Source organism: Rhinatrema bivittatum, chromosome 19 (assembly GCF_901001135.1).
Source record: "Rhinatrema bivittatum chromosome 19, aRhiBiv1.1, whole genome shotgun sequence".
Classification (NCBI taxonomy): domain Eukaryota; kingdom Metazoa; phylum Chordata; class Amphibia; order Gymnophiona; family Rhinatrematidae; genus Rhinatrema; species Rhinatrema bivittatum.
In genome coordinates, this window is record NC_042633.1 from 15,261,360 (window position 1) to 15,281,125 (window position 19,766).

The following is a 19,766-nucleotide window of genomic DNA, read 5'->3' on the forward strand; positions in this document are numbered from 1 at the left end:
TTACATAGAAGAACACAAAATTCTCTTCCCCACTCAATTCGGTTTTAGAAAAGCCTCAAGCACCGAATCCCTTCTCATCTCACTGACTGACTACATTATTTTGGGCCTCGATAAAGGACAGGCCTTCCTACTGATCTTATTGGATCTATCGGCAGCGTTCGATACTGTGAACCATGCCATATTACTAAATCAACTAGCGAACATCGGTATTGCAGGATCAGCACTAACATGGTTCAAAACATTCCTAGAAAACAGAGGTTTCAAAGTTAAAATTCACAACAAAGAATCCCCCAGATACCCATCATCACAAGGAGTTCCTCAGGGTTCCTCTCTCTCACCAACACTTTTCAACTTATACCTTCTCCCGCTTTGCCAACTGCTAAACAAATTGAACCTAAAACACTTCATATTTGCCGACGACGTCCAGGTTGTGATCCCTATCAAAGAATCCATCACTAAAGCGCTAGAACTTTGGGAAAATTGCTTTCAAGAAATTAACGAGCTCTTATCCAGCTTAAATCTAATCCTAAACCAATCAAAAAGTGAATTCATTCTAATCTCTCCAGATAACTGCAAAATCACTACAAATCCGCCACCCAACTTGCAAACCTCAAAAGTAAGAGATTTAGGAGTCTCCATAGACAACAGACTAAATTTGAAATCGTTTATCAACCAAACAACCAAAGACTGCTTCCACAAACTGCACGTATTAAAAAGAATAAAACCCCTATTTCACTTCCATGATTATAGAACAGTGCTCCAAGCAATAATATTTGCGAAAATTGATTACTGCAACTCCATCCTACTAGGCATCCCATCATCTCATACTAAACCGCTCCAAATGATACAGAACACCGCAGCAAGAATTCTAACAAACAAAAGAAGAAGAGATCACATTACACCAGTCCTTAAAGACCTACACTGGTTACCAATCCACTACAGAATAATTCATAAATCCCTCACCACAATCTACAAGAATATTCATGGACTGGCTCCACTCCATTTACAAATAGCTCTTAAAAAACACTCCTCCAACAGACCCATCAGGGAAGCATATAGAGAATATCTACAGGTACCACACAACAATACCACCCAACATATAACATTGAGAGATCGGGCCTTCTCCACAGCAGGTCCCCCACTGTGGAACTCCATCCCCCTAGAACTAAGACAGGAACCATGTCTTCAAACCTTCAGGAAAAGACTGAAAACATGGCTGTTCTTGAAAGCATTTCCGGACCCTTAAAGATTCTCTACCATCAAATGCAGCATTACTGATCATTTCCTATTAAACTGAAACAGTCTCTATCTACCAATCATTACAATGTTTTACTTCTCGTTAAACTGTTTATCTTTCCTCTAACTCTAATCCCAGTTAGAATGACCCCGTTTTATTGTAACTTTTTTTCTTCCATGCACTTGTTTTACCTTTTAATGTATACTCTTATGTTATTAGTTATTTACGTTATAATGTATTTCTCACCCCTTGTTTTATGTAAACCGACATGATACGAACTCCGTGAATGCCGGTATAGAAAAATACAAATAAATAAAATAAATAAATATTACACCATAGACTTTTGCACGCTGGCCATGGAAGTTGGCTGGCGGGATGATTGCCTTAGGGGAATCTTCCTGGAGGGGCTTGCCAGCTGCATCAAAGATGAGTTAGCAGGCCGGGACCTCCCGGAGGACTTAAATGACTTAATTGACATCGCCGGCAGGGTAGATCGCCGTCTTCAGCAGCGGGATAAGGAGACCCGCTCCTATCGTAAGACATCACCGCAATCGTCCACTGCCACCAGAACCCCGGCTCCTAAGGCTCTTCCAGCCTCTGCCAACAGTGGAGAACCCATGCAATTGGGTAGATCTCCACTAACTCCCGAAGAAAGGAGGAGGCGCCGCTCGCAGGGCCTCTGTCTCTACTGCGGAGGCAAGGGGCATTTCCTCGCCAATTGCCCAGAACGTCCGGGAAACGACCGTGCCTAGGTTATACCGAGGAGCTACACCTAGGCTCTACAGGATCAGCTCCTCTATGTACCTTGCCAGTGACTCTTAGATACCCGGGTGGGGAACTCCAGATCCGGGCTTTCATCGACTCTGGTGCTGAGGGGAATTTCATTGTGGTCGATCTGGTGAATCAGCTGTCTCTCCCCACGCAACGGAAGGTTCCTCCGCTACGGATTTCCTCTATCCGGAGCACGCTGCTCCCGGGTATCATCACCTGCTCCACAGCCCCTTTGACTCTCCAGACAGGCTTGTTCCATTCGGAAGAATTCTCCCTGCTAGTCTTGGAGCGAGCTGTGCACCCCCTGGTTCTTGGACTACCGTGGTTGCGACAGCATTCACCCGTTATTCAATGGGATAACTTTTAGCTAACCCAATGGAGTCCCTTTTGTTTTGAACATTGTTTACGCCTCCCACGTCCACTGAAAACCTTGCACCTCTGCTCCTCTCTCCTGCTGCCCGAGCCATATCGAGACTTCGCCGACGTCTTCTCCAAAGAAATGGCTGAAATACTTCCTCAACACCGGCCTTTTGATTGCCCGATTGACTTGCTACCGGGCACCACGCCTCCCCGTGGTCGGGTGTATCCTTTGTCCTTGCCAGAGACTGCTGCCATGTCCCAGTATGTGACTGAGAACCTTGCCAAAGGCTTCATGCGTCCCTCTCGTTCACCTGCCGGAGCCGGCTTCTTCTTTGTGGCCAAGAAGGACGGCTCCCTCTGTCCATGTATAGACTATCGTGGCTTGAATGCCATCACCAAGCGAGACCGCTATCCGCTTCCCCTGATTCCTGAGCTTTTGGATCGCCTTCAGGGAGCACGCATCTTCACCAAGCTCGACCTCCGAGGGGCCTATAACCTCATCCGTATTCACCCTGGGGATGAGTGGAAGACGGCCTTTAATACCAGGGATGGGCATTACGAGTACCTAGTAATGCCCTTTGTACTCTGCAACGCCCCCACCGTCTTCCAGAATCTCATGAACGAGGTCCTACGCGACATGCTTCACTCTCATGTGATTGTCTATCTTGATGACGTGTGTTTTCGAAGCTGAGGCGCTGCCCTTCCTGGGGTACATCATCTCCTCCACAGGCTTCCGGATGGACCCCGAAAAAGTATCTGCCATAACTAGATGGCCTCAACCCAAGGGTCTCAAGGCCCTTCAGAGATTCTTGGGCTTCGCTAACTTTTATAGACATTTTATTCCACAGTACTCGCATCGGGTCGCTCCCCTCACTGCCCTGACCCGCAAGGGAGCCAACGCCAAGAACTGGCCTGACGCTGAGGTCGCAGCTTTCACTGACTTGAAAGAGGCGTTTCTCACGGACACCTGTCTCCGTCATCCCGATCAGCCAGACCTTTCATCGTCGAGGTCGACGCCTCCAGCATAGCCGTCGGGGCAGTCCTCAGTCAACACTCTGAGTCCGGACAACTCTTGCCATGCTCTTACTTCTCCAGGAAGTTCTCCCCCGCCGTGACAAATTATGCCATCGGCGACAAAGAGCTGTTGGCAATCAAACTCGCGTTTGAAGAATGGAGACAGTGGCTCGAAGGGGCCAGACACACGACCACCGTATATACGGATCACAAGAACTTAGAGATTTTGTCCCAGGCTCAATGATTAAACCCTCTCCAAGCCCGCTGGGCCCTGTTCTTTAGCCGCTTTGATTTTGTCTTACAGTACCGGCCGGCGGCTAAGAATCTCCGAGCTGATGCTCTCTCATCTCCATCTCTCATCTCATTCCTTATCCGAAGAAGACCAAGAACCTCCACAGTACATTCTGGATCCTAGTAAAGTTCGCCTGTCCGCCCTGACGGTCCTCTCCCAAGATAGGTCCGTGGTTCCCCGACGAGACCGTTTAAAGACACTACGCTGGGCTCATGACTCCCTCACTGGAGGGCACGCAGGACGCGAGAGAACCTTGGAATTCCTTAACCGCTTTTACTGGTGGCCCAACATGCGACAGGATGTTCGCATCTATGTTAGTTCCTGCTCCACCTGCGCTCGTCAAAAGCCCAGTCCTGGACCCCCGTGCGGTCTCCTACAGCCTCTGCCAGTTCCCACAGAGCCCTGGACCCATCTCGCTACAGACTTTATGGTGCACTTGCCTCCATCTCGCGGTCAAACGGTTATCTGGTTACCGTCGACCGCTTCTCGAAGATGGTGCACCTTGTTCCATTGACTAAGTTACCCTCTGCACCCGAACTAGCTCTCCTCTTTGCCCAGCATATTTTCAGGTTACACGGCCTCCCGCAAGACATAGTTTCCGACCGAGGGCCCCAGTTTGTCGCACGTTACTGGAGGGCCCTTTGTAAATGCTTCAAGATGAAGCTCAGCTTTTCTACGGCTTTCCACCCGCAGAGTAATGGACAGTCCGAAAGGATGAACGGTCTCTGAAAACCTACCTTCGAGCCTTCACCAATGAAAAGCAGGACAACTGGTCAGAACTACTGCCCTGGGCCGAGTTTGCCTATAACAATCAAGCTCATGCTGCCACCGGACTCTCACCGTTCCAGCTAGTCTACGGGAAACAGCTGAGACCTCCGCTTCCCATCGCCACTCCCAGTGCCTCTCCAGCCGCCCAGTTAACGGCTCGTCAGCTACAGATCTTGTGGCGAAAAACCCAGAACAAACGGATCCACTCAGCCTCTTCCGCCAAACAGGCGGCTGATCGCCACCGATGACCCTACTTATCAGCCAGGAGACCGAGTTTGGCTTAGCACCAAAAACATTCGTCTCCGCCACCCCTCACGAAGATTTGCGCCCAGGTTCTGTGGGCCATTCCGGATCGCCAAGAGAGTGGGCTCAGTTTCATATCGACTGAGGTTGCCGTCCTCTCTTCGAGTCCACAATGTTTTCCACTTATCCCTGCTAAAGCCCGTAGTCCTCTCTCGCTATCACCGAAGACCTCCGGATCCTGCACCTACTTCCATCGACGATGATCCCACTTACCAGGTACGCGAGATCCTGGATGTTCGCTTCTACAACCGGAGGTGGGAGTACCTGCTCGCATGGGAGGATTGCTGCGATGAGGACAACACCTGGGAGCCCAGCCGCAACATCCTGGACAAATCCTTGTTGCAACAGTTCCACCGTGACCACCCAGAGAAACCCGGTCCTCTCAAGAGGGGCCGTAAAGGGGGGGTACTGTTGCGGTCCCGACCGCTTCCCTTCTGTTACGGTCCAAGCCCGCCTACCTCCCCTTCAGGGATCACCGCATTCCGCCCGCTCCGGACCCCGGGGGCTTCTCTCACTCCACGTGGCGGCCGCCATTACGTGCCTGTTTCCCGTCAGTCTCGTGCGCGCGCGAGGACGTCCGTCTTGAGCGCCCAGCTCCCGGAAGCCTGGCCCCGCCCGCGCTGCTGATGTCACGCCCAAGTCCCGATATAACCGGCGCTCAAACTCTCTCTCATCGCCTTGCAACGAGGTTCACAACTCCGTAGTTGTTCTTAGTTGCGTTCCTGGTGATCTTCACGTTGCCTGCTTCTGACTCCGGTTTGCCTCTGACTCCGCTTCAGCCTGCTGCCTGCCTCCGACTCCGGTTTGCCTCTGACTCCGCTTCAGCCTGCTGCCTGCCTCCGACTCCGGTTTGCTCCTGACTCCACTTCAGCCCACAGCCAGCCTCCGACTCCGGTTTGCTTCTGACTCCGCTTCAGCCTGCAGCCAGCCTCTGACTCCGGCCTGCTTCCGACTCCGCTTCAGCCTACAGCCTGCTTCAGACTCCGGTTTGCTACAGACTCCGCTTCAGCCTACAGCCTGCTTCAGACTCCGGTTTGCTACAGACTCCGCTTCAGCCTACAGCCTGCTTCAGACTCCGGTTTGCTACAGACTCTGCAGCCGCCCGCTGCCCAGCCTTCAGCCGGCCCTCGGCCCTGTGCAGCCGTTTCCCTGCCTTCCGGGTACCTTGGACTTCCTTTCCTTCCTCCTTAATCTGGTCCCGGTCTACGCCTATCTCAGCCTCTGGACTTTCTGTCTCAGTTCCAAGTCCCGAGGACCCGGGACCCTACGGGCTCCTCCCGGGGGGTCCCTGGCTCCTGGGTGAACTCCTCCAGCTTGTGGCTCCGCCTCCCGACCTACCCTGCCTCCCTAGGTAGGTTGGCCCAAGGGTCCACTATCTCTCCAGCAGTGTACAACTGCAACACTTAGGGGTAGATTTTTAAAAAGTGCGCCTTTGCATACTTTTGTTGGCGCATCAGGCGCAAACAAAAGTACGCTGGATTTTAGTAGATACGCGCGTAGCCGCGCGTATCCGCTAAAATCCTGGATCGGCGCGCGCAAGGCTGCCGATTTCGTGTAGCCGGCGCGCGCTGAGCCGCGCAGCCTACCTCCGTTCCCTCCGAGGCTGCTCCGAAATCGGAGCAGCCTTGAAGGGAATTCTCTTTTGCCCTCCCCTCACCTTCCCCTCCCTTCCTCTACCTAACCCACCCCCCCGGCCCTGTCTAAACCCCCCCCCTACCTTTGTCGGGGGATTTACGCCTCCCGGAGGGAGAAGTAAATCCCCGCGCGCCAGCAGGCCGCTAGCGCGCCGAGACGCGACCTGGGGGCGGTTCCGGAGGGCGCGGCCACGCCCCCGGACCGCCCCGGGCCAAAACCAAGCCCCCGGGCCCGCCCCCGAAACGCCATGTCCCGCCCCCAAAACGCCGCGCCGATCGGCCACGCCCCCGACACGCCCCCCTCGAAAAATCCCGGGACTTACGCGAGTCCCGGGGCTCTGCACGCGCCGGTAGGCCTATGGAACATAGGCACACCGGCACGCAAGGCCCTGCTCGCTTTTAAAATCCGCCCCTTAGGTTTTAAATAAAGATGATGAACAATAATGAATAAAGATTAATAAATTTGTGACCTCACGCTTCTAATAAAGTAAATTTATGGAAGCCAATTCCTGAACAATTTATCTCCTCCTCCTTTCAGTTACTCAGATTGAAGAAAGTGAAATCCTTCTTCCAACTGCCAAATATCTCAGTCTAGAATGGTCAGAACACAAGTCCCAATATTTTCTTGCAGTCTTTCTTGAATATCTTAGATCTTCTTCTGGAAGCACCAGAGTGGCATTCTCCTCTAAAATGTAGAACACTTGGATCAATAAAAAAACTTTTGAAAAATACCTTCAACTCCTTCCCTCTGGCAATAGACAGGAATCCATTCATAGAAACATTGAAACATAGAAATGACGGCAGAAGAAGACCAAACGGCCCATCCACTCTGCCCAGCAAGCCCCACACATTTTTTCTCTCATACTTATCTGTTTCTCTTAGCTCTTTGGTTCTATTTCCCTTCCACCCCCACCATTAATGTAGAGAGCAGTGATGGAGCTGCATCCAAGTGAAATATCAAGCTTGATTAGTTAGGGGTTGTAGGGGCAGTAACCGCCGCGATAAGCAAGCTACACCCATGCTTATTTGTTTTACCCAGACTATGTTATTCAGCCCTAATTGGTTGTTTTTCTTCTCCCCTGCCGTTGAAGCAGAGAGCCATGCTGGATATGCGTGAAGTATCAGTTTTTCTTCTCCCCTGCCGGGGGACCCTCCACTCTTCAGGCTCTTCCTAGTTGAAAGACACATCTTCTTCATAATGATTAGAAATGTGGTCCCTGGTACCAAAGGCACTTGGTCCCAAAAGAACAAAAGTGGACTTTGATCAAAAAGGGGAAAAACAAACAAGAGTCAGGAAGAGTGAGAACACTTTCCTGTCTCCAAATGAGAAGATAGTCGCTGAGGAAAACAACTCAAAATTGAATCTTTTCTGCAAGGGGGTCACTGATTGATCTGTCCACTTGACATGAGATAGAGAGCAGCAGAATCTCTCCTACCCCTTAGTCTAATCTTACACAAATCCTCTGTGAAGGGGGATCAAGGCTTTCACAGGGAAGGTTTCCCAAAATAGATTAAAAAAAACACAACACATCAAAAATGAGTCAGATGGTTGACCCCAAAGAGGGTAATTCAGGAGAACACAACAAAACACCAACTGGGGGAGTCAAAACCCAAACCACTAAATCTCTCTGAACTTGCCCAGGTAGATAGTACATTCCTTTTGGTAAGGGAACCATACGTTCCTTACATAATAATTCCCAGTTACTTTGTCCAGGTTACCCCACAACAGTCATACTGCTGCTATTTTGGATGAACTACAACTCCATGCAGGTTACCCCAATGAATTAATATCTTCATTGCCATTGGGGATCCTTTGTGCTTATCGCATGTTTTTTTTTAATTCCATTACTATTTTTATCTCCACCATCTCTCTGAGTCCATTCCAAGCATCCATCACCTTTGCTATGATTAAATATTTTCAGATGTTGCTCCTGAATCTACCCTCTTGAGACTCACAGTGACCTACTTTTTTAGCACATTCTTTCCCCTGGAAAAGATTTGCTTCTTGTGCCTCATACCTTTTAAGTATTTAAATGTCTCTTCAAAATCCCACCCGCCATCTTTCCTTCACTTCCAGGTGTATATATTTAGGTTCCTAAGTCTATGTCATAAAGCTTTTGTTGCAAACCATTCATCATTTTGGAAGGCTTTCTCTGGATAATTCCAGCCCGGCTACATCCTTCTAGAAATATTATGGAAGGAGCCTTCTCTCACCTAGCTGAAATCCAGCTCCTGATATATGAATATGTGACTGTAATGAATTTGGTTGAGCCAGCTTCACTTGACTTTGAACCCGAGTCTGATTTTTTATCCTGAATGCGACAATCTTGAAATTTTTCAAAACAAGCACAGATCTGTGACTAGTCACATCCAAACCAGGGAATGATGGTGATTTGCAGGGCCAAGAGGAGGCAGTCCCCTCTACATTATGGAGTGGAGGAGTAGCCTAGTGGTTAGTAGGGATGTGAATCGGGCTTCGGACGATTGAAAATATCGGACGATATTTTCAAAATCGTCAGAAATCGGGGGCTCCCCCAAAACGATAGGAAAACTCCACGATATTGATTGTGGGGGTTCTCTTATCGTTTTGGGGAAGGGCGGGAAAAACAGCACACAAAAATAACCCCTAAACCCACCCGACCCTTTAAAACTAATCCCTTAGCTTCCCCCACACTCCCGACCCCCTCAAAAACCTTTTACAGGTACCTGGTGGTCAGTGGGGGTCCCTGGAGTGATCTCCCGCTCCCGGGCCGTCGGCTGCCACTAATCAAAATGGCGCCAATGGCCCTTTGCCCTTACCATGTGACAGGGTATCCTTGCCATTGGCCAGACCCTGTCACATGGTAGGAGCACTGGATGGCCTGTGCCATTTTTAAAGATGGCGCCAGCCATCCGGTTCTCCCTCCATGTGACAGGGGCCAGCCAATGGCACAGATACCCTGTCACATGGTAAGGGGAAAGGCCATCGGCGCCATTTTGATTAGTGGCAGCCGACGGCCCGAGAGCAGGAGATCGCTCCAGGGACCCCCACTGGACCACCAGGTACCTGTAAAATGTTTTTTGGGGGGTCGGGAGGGTGGGAGAAGCTAAGGGATTAGTTTTAAAGGGTCGGGGTGGGTTTTTTGTTTATCGGCTCGGGCGCAGCCGATAAACAAAACCGCGATCGGGGCAGACGAAAAAAAACAGGATGTGAATCAGAACCGGAATCCGAACCGATTCCGGTTCCAATTCACATCTCTAGTGGTTAGAGCATTGGGGCTATGACCCAGGGAAACCAGGGTTTAAATCCCCCTGTTGCTTCTTGTGACCTTGTGCAAGTCACTTTACCTTCCTTTCCTCAAGTGCAAAATTAGATTATAAGACCTGTGAGGATAGGAAAATTCCTCTAGTATCTGAATGTAATCTACTTTGAAGTGCTGATAAGTGAAATATAAAAAAGAAATCAGATGCAGGAAGATGGGGCCCCTTTGAAATAAGTGAATCAGAGAAGGAAGAAGAGGAGGTCTGTTCCCACCCTGAGCTCAACTGCACTCACACCTTGTCCTATCCATCAAACCAAAAGGACATTTTCTTTCCAGGGTTCTGCCTACTGCCCATCACCCACCAAAACTGCTCACAAACTGTTCTCAGCACACGTCAACTACATAACTATGATCAGGGCCTGGGATCTGGGAAGGCAGCAGCCAATCGTACCCATTGCTGCATTGGGTCTGGCTGTCATCACCAGGTGAATTTGGCTGGACAAGCTGCAGAAAGGTGGAACGCTGGGGCTGGAAAAGGAGATGTCACTGAGAAAAGGCACGGGTTGGCAGGGATCAATGTCCGTTCAGAAATGGAAAGCAGCTTGATCCTGGTACTCCATCCCTAGACACACGTCTACTCTACCTCATTGGAAATCCAGCCCTGGGGATTTCAATCAAGCAGATCCCTCGGAAATCTTTTTAAAATGTTTGCAATAACAGTTAGTGGCTTTGTCTTATTTAAAATAATTGTGTTTTCCCAAGGGAAGTCCTCTACATCCAGAGTATTAATCACGAACTTCGCCCCTCACCTGAATGTGAGTCTCAGCTCAGGGTCACAAGTCTATGCTCAAAGAGTTCAAGCAATACCATTTGTCTAAACCATAGTTAATTATTCACAGATAAATGTACTGAGTCTCCCTTCACACTTCTCTCCATGAAGGCTCCCGTCTCTGTCTGCAGCGAGAGCTGTGGTCCTGGGTTCCGGAAGGCCATTCTGGAAGGGCAACCTGCCTGCTGCTTTGACTGCATCCCATGCTCTGAAGAAGAGTTTAGCAACCAAACAGGTGAGTGCCATGAATTTCACTGTAATGGGCATGGGGGTATATTTATGTTAAAAGGCAAGGTCTAACGGGTTCTGTCTAAATTAGTTCACCTGGCAAGAACATTACAGGCACTGCTGTTTAAATCGGAGCCGATGTGTATAAAGTGACTTCTTCCAATGAACGTATTACCATCTTAGTGTGGCAGGATCCCCTAAAAATGGGTGTCCCCATCTCCATGAGCTTACCTGGTTCTAAGCTAAGCAATGGAATCAGGGACATTGGATAAGTTCTGGACTGGTAGCAACTTATTTTTACATTACTGGCTCCAAAACAAACATCACATAATGTCCATTTTAAATCATTCAAGTGCTGTTATTTTACCACACCAAAGCCTTCATGTAGTCTTACTCATTAGAACTTATAGTTTTGTTGATCCCAACCGGGCCCTTGTTTCGCCTAGCGGCTTCATCAGGGTAATATGAAATGGTTAGACCATAGATTTTCTCTTAGTCACATCAACTACACGAATCCTTGCCACTGTGAAAGAAACACCAATGATCTTCTTTAAAGTTCCAATTGCTTGTAGTGCACAGTCAATTTCTGTATCCACTCTCATTAATCTTCTATTTTGTCGTTTATGAAAAGGTTTGCTTCTGACTTCCGCTGTATCCGTAGCCTCAGGTCTGATGTTTGTTTTGGAGCCAGTAATGTAAATATGTAAGCATTTGAAACATGTTCTGCAGTGGTTGTTTTAAAAAATATGTGTATATATTGCTTTGTACAAATAATTCTTTACGATTGGTAAAAAAGAGAGTTTGAATATGAATGGGTATGTTTGAGTATGGATCGGTATGAATAGGTGTTGATTTTGCATTATAAGAAAGCCAGTAATGTGTTTTGGTGAGATATAGACATGAACGTCTATTGTAGATTTTATGAAAGTCTAATATATAGAGAACTGTTTATCTTTTGATATTTTTCTATGAACTTAATAAAAAAAATAACTTTGAACACAATAATTGTGCTTGTACTCCACTCCGCAGGGAGTGTTTTTTGTCTGTGTTGGCATTAAATAAGCACAAAGGGAATTGCAATATTGCCTAAAAATTGGGTTGCTATATATATATATATATATATATATATATATATCTATATCTATATATAGATATATATATATAGATAGATAGATAGATATATCTATATATATATATAGATAGATATATCTATCTATATATATATATATATATAGATAGATATATATAGATAGATAGATAGATAGATATATAGATATATATATATATATATATATATAGTGACTCGGGGCAGACAATAAGAAGGGGGGAAGAAGATTCCTGGGTGCCCGGGGGTAAACCATTCTGGGGTATTTGGGGGGGGGAGGTTGCTTGCATACTTAATATTTACATTAAATCTTCAGCCTATATAGGGAGGGACCTTAGCAGCAGCTTTAACCATCAGTAATTCTGTGTTGTTCCAACTCTACTTGTGTTAATTACAAACTGCCAGACTTTGCCTTCTAATAGCAGCGTCTAACTGTTGTCTTGTAGCTGTTAATGCAATTGCATTTTCTTTGCCAAATATGCATGGGTTTCCTTACAGTTTGCTAGGCAAATTATCAACTGGTTTTCCTTGGTGAGTTAATTGCCTCTGGTAAATGATGCAACCAATAAGGAGTGACCTGAAAATGCCTCTGGGTATGGTATCAGGGTTTGGGGACACTGGCTTGACCCCCCACTCTGTGAACCTGAAGGCATATCTGTCTGTTTCTTGTAGGGTGATAGTCCCCTTCCCCTGGACTAGGGGAAAATGCAAACCTCAGAGGGAGAATGACATTGGCAAATGCATTCCCCAATGGTGCTTTTAGTGAAACATCTTCGGTATTGAACATTAGGTCTGATTTTCTTTTAATGCTCCAGTAGAAGTATATCTGTATTTCCAGTGATAGAACAAATATCGTAATCCATATTTAAGTGAGGTAATATTGGGAATGGCCTCACATTTACATCGGAATATATCCATTTAGATAGACGTTCATGTGGCTGGACATGAGGTTCATATTCAGAAGCATTTCACCAGCTAACTCAGAAGCTAGCCAGCTAAGGGCCAGGTTCATTAAGGCTTTTCTCCCATTTTGTGTCTATGGGAAAAACCCTTAGTGAATCAGGTACTAAGTTAGGGGCGTTCTGGGGGGGGGGGGTGGAACTGGGAGGAGTTGAGTTAGCTGGCTATATTCAATATTCTGGCTGCACTATAGAATGCACCTCCAAAGTTAGCTGGATAAGTTTATCCGACTAAGAGGGTTATTTTCCAAGCCACCTTATGGGCTTTTTGCATGTAAAAAGCACTATAACACATGGTGCAAATGCTAATTTGTAAAAGGGCCTGGAATTCTCTCCAAATGGGCTGGTTTCATAATTTGCTAAGCCATATCAGAGAGAGAAAAAGATAAGCTGTGAGGCTCTTATAGTAGTTAGGTATTTATACCTCTATATGAGGCCCACCTAGTCACTCGAGGTGAGGTTTAGGTAGTAGTGTAGGGGTTAGGGGCCACTTTGACATTCAGAGCGAGACATACGAACAGAATATGGCACTCTTGTGAAGATTTTATGTCCTTCGGAGTGAGGAAACTCACACAAAGATGAGATTTGTACAATGTTCTCTCAACCTAGCTTGATGTTGTTGTGGTTTTGACATAGTTGTGAGCCCTTGGTTGCTATATTGATGGCTCCTCCCACAGGGCGTAGCCCCATGGGGAAAATACAGCAATAGGCTGGCTCAACAGTAATGAATACAGAGAGAAAGGAAGCTTTATTATACAGTAGAGATGTGAATCAGAACCGGAATCGGTTCGGATTCCGGTTCCGATTCACATGTGGGGTTTTTTCCATCGGGCCCGATCGCGGTTTTGTTTATCGGCTGCGCCTGAGCCGATAAACAAAAAATCCACCCCGACCCTTTAAAACTAAACCCTTTGCTTCCCCCACCCTCCCGACCCCCCAACAAACTTTATACAGGTACCTGGCGGTCCAGTGGGGGTCCCGGGAGCGATCTCCCGCTCCCGGGCCCGATCTCCCGCTCCCGGGCCATCGGCTGCCACTAATCAAAATGGTACTGATGGCCCTTTGCCCTTACCATGTGACAAGGTATCCGTGCCATTGGCCGGCCTCTGTCACATGGAGGGAGCACTAGCTGGCCGGCGCCATCTTTAAAAATGGTGCGGGCCATTCAGTGCTCCTACCATGTGACAGGGGCCGGCCAATGGCACGGATACCCTGTCACATGGTAAGGGCAAAGGGCCATCGGTGCCATTTTGATTAGTGGCAGCCAACGGCCCGGGAGCAGGAGATCGGGCCCGGGAGCAGGAGATCTCTCCCGGGACCCCCACTGGATCGCCAGGTACCTGTAAAAAGTATTTGGGGGGGGTCGGGAGGGTGGAGGAAGCCCAGGGTTTAGTTTTAAAGGGTCGGGGTGGGTTTAGGGGTTATTTTTCTGTGCCGTTTTTCCCGCCCTCCCCCAAAACAATAAGAGAACCCCCATGATCAATATCGTGGGGTTTTCCTATCGTTTCGGGGGAGCCCCTGATTTCTGACGATTTTGAAAATATCGACGATATTTTCAATCGTCCGAAGCCCGATTCACATCCCTATTATACAGCAATAGAGCAATGCCCGAGGAGCGAGCAGCCCTCTTCAGCCAAAGGAATAGTCTCAGGTAGCGGTATTCAGTCCAGGCACTGTGATGTCGTAAGTGCAGATGAAATCTCACAAAATGCTGGTGAGTGAGGGGTCCAGTAGTGGTCCACGGAGCGGGGAAGGCCAAGAACCCAATCACAAATGATGTAGCCAGCGGTGGTAGATCAGGTAGTGGTCCGCGGAGCGGAGTATGCCGAGAATCTATTCTGGTGAGACAAGGCAGAGAGAGACTGAAGAGTATGAGTACTCACTAAGGCTGGTAAGCTGTTGTAGAGATGACCTCCGCAGTGAGAAGGTAGAGATAAGGCAAGGTCCAGAGCACCGGTGCCAAGATGTCTGGACGGGAGCAGGTCAACCCAGGAAGTAGGAGCGAAGCAAGGCCCCCGGGGAGTGGGTACCTTAGGTGTCCTTGTAGAGACAGGGTAACCTGGAAAGTAGACAGGAGCGGAAGAAGAACCCCGAGGAGCAAGTGCCTTGTAGGGATGTGCAGAGGGACGCCATACGTTGCATTTGTGATTCGGATTCGTCGGGGAGCAGATACGTTGCATTCTGCCGTATGGCGCCCCGATGCGTTAATACGGCAATTTCTATTCGTGTCCCAGCTAAAATTAAAATTAACTACAACCCCCCACCCTCCTGACCCCCCCAAGACTTACCAAAACTCCCTGGTGGTCCAGCGGGGGGTCCGGGAACCATCCCCTGCACTCACACCCTCGGTGCCGGTTTCATCATGGCGCCGATAGCCTTTGTCACAGGGGCTACCGGTACCATTGGTCAGCCCCTGTCACATGGCCATCGGCGCCATCTTGTGCTCCTACCATGTGACAGGGGCTGACCAATGGCACCGGTAGCCCCTGTGACATAATATGGGCAAAGGCTATCGGCGCCATTTTGAGTACTGGCATTGGATGGCTGGAGTGCAGGAGGTCTCTCCGGGACCCCCGTTGGACCCCCAGGGACTTTTGGCCAGCTTGGGGGGGCCTCCTGACTCCCTCAAGACTTGCCAAAAGTCCAGCGGGGGTCCGGGAGCGACCTTCTGCACGCAGGCCATCCGATGCCAGTACTCAAAATGGTGCCGATCGCCTTTGCCCTCACTATGTCACAGGTACCGACGGTCGGCGAAGATTCGTGTATTCGTGGGAAATCGCGATACGTTTCACTTCCCCACGAATACTACGAATAGTGCAATATACGTTGCGGATCGCCAATACGGCGAAAACGAATGAACACCCCTAGTGCCTTGAGCATCCTTGCTGGAACAGTGTAACCCCGGAGGGTAGGTAGGAGCGAGCAAGGCCCCCGAGAAGCGGGTACCAAGAGCGTCCTAGTAGAATCAGCGTTACCCCGGAGAGTAGATAGGAGCGAGAACTCAGAGTGGAACGCCTCTGAATGGAGTGAAAATTAGCTGGTAGGTAGGATATTTTGATGAATCCTGGCTAAATTTTGCTATTTGGACAGTACGGGCCAGATTTTAAAAACTACACCCGATTTTATAACATGCGCACGCAGCCTCGCGCATGTTATAAAATCCGTGGTCGGCGCGCGCAAGGCTGTGCACGCTTGTGCAACTTGTGCGCGCCGAGCCCTAGGGGAGCCCCGATGGCTTTCCCCGTTCCCTCCGAGGCTACTCTGAAATCAAAGCATCCTTGGAGGGAACTTTCCTTTGGTCCCCCCCCCCCCCCCCCCCACTTTCCCCTCCCTTCCCCTATCTAACCCGCCCCCCAGCCCTACCTAAATCCCTCCCTACCTTTATTTTGTAATTTACGCCTGCTTCTGGGCAGGCGTAGGTTGCGTGCGCTGGCCAAGTGCCGGCACGCAATCGCCTGGCACAGCCACTGTGCCAGAGGCCTCGGTCCCGCCCATGCCCTGCCCCTTTTTTCAAGCCCCAGGATATACGCGCATCCCGGGTCTTGCGCGCGTTGCCGGGCCTATGCAAAATAGGCTCGGCACGCGCAGGAGGGGTAATCATTTTAAAATCTGCCCCTATATGAATATGCACTCCATGTCTCCTTAATTTTGCCATCAAAGTTATTGTTTCATTCAACAACAAAAAACAGACATAACAAAGTATCTAGATAATTTCTTAAATGTAATGATTTTCCCTGGTTAAAGCCACATATAAAATCACTTCTTCCTACAGATACCACTGAGTGCATGATGTGCCCTGATGACCAATGGCCGACCATGAGACAAGATGGATGCCAGAAGAAGACCATCGAATTTCTGTCCTATCTAGAACCCTTGGGCATAGTCCTGGCAATTATCTCTGTGCTTGGTGCCCTGATGCCAGCCACTATCCTTGTTGTCTTCATCCAGAACCGTAACACACCTGTTGTGAAAGCAAACAACCGTGAACTCAGCTACCTCCTGTTATTAGCCCTTATCTTGTGCTTTGGATGCTCATTAGTGTTCATAGGCCACCCCATGACACTGACCTGCATGGTGCGTCAGATGGCATTTGGTACTGTATTCACCATCTGCATTTCTTGCCTGCTGGCTAAGACCATCATGGTGGTCATAGCCTTCAAGGCCACCAATCCAAACAGCAACCTGAGGTCATGGATGAGACCAGGACTTCCCAACGCCCTGGTGCTCTCCTGCAGCCTGGTCCAAGTCCTTATCTGTATCACTTGGCTGATTGTGGCTCCCCCATTTTCCCAAATGAACATAAAATCCAAAATGGGAAAGATAGTCCTTGAATGCAATGAAGGGTCATTGGTTGCATTGTGGTGCATGCTGGGATACATGGGGATTTTGGCTACTATCAGCTTCATTGTAGCGTTTTTAGCTAGAAAGTTGCCTGACAGCTTTAATGAGGCTAAGTTCATCACCTTTAGCATGCTTATATTCATTGCTGTCTGGCTCTCTTTCATTCCTGCTTATCAAAGCACAACAGGAAAATACACGGTGTCTGTGGAAATATTTGCAATTTTGTCCTCAAGTGCTGGGTTGTTGGGTTGTATATTCTTCCCCAAATGTTATATCATCCTAATCAGACCAGACATGAACACCAAGGAATTCCTAATGGGGAAAGCCACAGGGAGCCTAAAAAAGGAAAGATAAATTCATTGTACCTTATTGATCAAAAAATATCTGAGTTTGTGTGATGTAATCTTGTTTTCTGCAAATACTTTTCTTTCAGCAGCAGGCCTAGTAAATTAAAAAAAAAACTGAATCTGGTTGGCAGCTAAACAAAAAAATGAACCCCCTGAGAATGTGAACATTAGATCTTGGAAGTAACATGACTTACTCATCACATGACCAGAGATTATAAACACGTCACTTAAAAGTTATAAAGCATGGTGGCATCTCTGAACTGAAAGATCAATTACTGACCAAAGTCTGATAGATCTAGATTACATCCTAATGTTCACTTCATCCATCCTCACAGCCAGGATTTCCCAAAGCTGTTCTGGTGACTCCACAGCCTGTTGGGTTTCCAGGATATCCAAAATGAATATGCATGAGACAAGCAAAGAGTGGAAGGGGAGAGGCAGAATAAATGGAAAATGGGCCTGAGTTTGTTTCACTATGGATATGCATGCGCCTAAATCCTGGAACGATGGCAGGCTGAAAAGGGGAGACAAGGAACTCAACGCGCACAGAACGGCCTTACGGCTGCGTCAAGCACCCAGGGAATGGTAACAAGGTCAACCCGCATGCTTCCAGGTATAACTAGGGGGAGATGACAGGCTGCCTACCATGGGCGAAGGGATGATTGGGTCACTTCCCAGCAAGCAGAAAAACTCAAGGAATTGTAACCTCCTTTGGGTAGTTAAGTTTCTAGAGCTGAAAACTCAGATAACTCCTTTAATCAGAAGGCAGTAGTAGAAGCTAGGAAGAGGTGATGACTAAAGCAAAAGTAGAATAGTCAGAGGAGCACTGTGAGTTTTACTGTTAATTTTATTTTTATTTGAATTTTGTGTATTATGTTTATTGCTTTAAAATTTGTAATCTGGTTAGTAATGTAGCCCATAATATGCGGAATATAAATATTTTTAATAAATAAATAAAAATACAATACCAGTATGCATGTGAGTGATGTCAGTGCCTTACTTTCAAACATAATTGCTCCAAGGATGCAGCAGAATTGCATCGAAGCACCTGAAACAACGGATGGAACTGCCATGTGCAGTGGAAAATTACTATGGCATACTCTCTAGATCAGCCTCTAGAGCTTGCGTCCATGCCTTGGGGAATTATGGGGGACATTTTCCAACTTTATTTTTCAAACACTTATTTTATTTTTATTTAGATTTTTGTATCCTGTTTTTTGGCACTTCAAATGGGATTACATTCAATTTGTATAGGTATTTTTCTGTCCCCACAGGGCTTATAATCTTACATTGTACTGGAGGCAATGGAGGGTAAAGTGACTTGCCCAAAGTCACAAGGAACAACAGTGGGATTTGAACATTGGTTTTCCAGAGTTATAGCCCACTGCTCTAACCACTAGGCTACTCCTCCACATCGCTAGGGTCCTCTACATTGAAACATAAGATACAGAAATTGACTTCAAAGACTGAAAGTGCTATGCAGGTACATCTTGTTAACTGTTATGTTAGTTTATAAACTTTATGGCAATCAGCCAAGTCAAGTAAATAATAATACCAACAACATAACTTTGTCCATTACAAAAGAAAACGAAAGCTTTTGGAGTCTGCCACCAAAAATGAAAAGCAAAACACTCCCATACCCTCCCCTGTTCCTCTCCCTCACCCCTGGATCCTCTTAATCTCTTGTTGAAAATTTCTTCTTCAGAAAGGAGTAATCCCCAATGTCTCCTGTTTTTTCTTATTCCACGTTTCGGCACTTCAAAGTGGATTACATTCAGGTACTGAAGGTAACCGTCCAGCAGGTGCTGATATCAGTACTGGCACCTTTTCTCTGGGTATTCCAGATGTGCAATATGCAGCTTTTCTGCCAACTTCTACCTCCTGAGACGGGAAAAGAAAACATATTTGGTTAAGAAGAGCAATCAACAGCGCTCACCTCCCAACTAAACAGGAAAGCAAATTACTCAAGCACACACATAGGAGTCAACTTTTCAAAACAAAAGGGAGCGCTAAGCTCAACACAAATTATCCCTCCCTGGGCACAGTAAAGTTAGATCAAAATATAATTACTCAAATTAAGGATGAGAATGGGGTTGAGTATGATAACCAAAAGGAAATTTCGGGCAACTTCACTAATTACGATAGACGTTTTATGCACAGAAGTAGTTGAAGATCTGAATTAAAATGAGAAGGCCTCTCTGGATCCTCCTATTTCTAAGGAGAATTTGGAGCTGCTTTGCAACATTTTAGTAGGGATGTGCAAAGGGTACAAATTTGTCCAATTCGGTATTCATATTCGTCAGCGGGTAAATACGTTGTATTTGTTCAATGGCACC

The 19,766-nt window shown here is 47.6% G+C and overlaps 1 protein-coding gene across 1 annotated transcript in view; it reads left to right on the top strand.

The window, feature by feature from the left end:
* Nucleotides 1-17,546, top strand: part of LOC115080963 (extracellular calcium-sensing receptor-like) — a 40,990-nt gene extending 23,444 nt beyond the window's left edge. The window contains exons 4-5 of the mRNA XM_029585448.1: nt 10,562-10,685; nt 16,515-17,546. Of these exons, the coding sequence (XP_029441308.1) occupies nt 10,562-10,685; nt 16,515-17,437 (1,047 nt within the window). The 3' untranslated portion in view covers nt 17,438-17,546. The remainder of the gene's footprint in view (nt 1-10,561; nt 10,686-16,514) is intronic.
* Nucleotides 17,547-19,766: the final 2,220 nt, after the last annotated feature.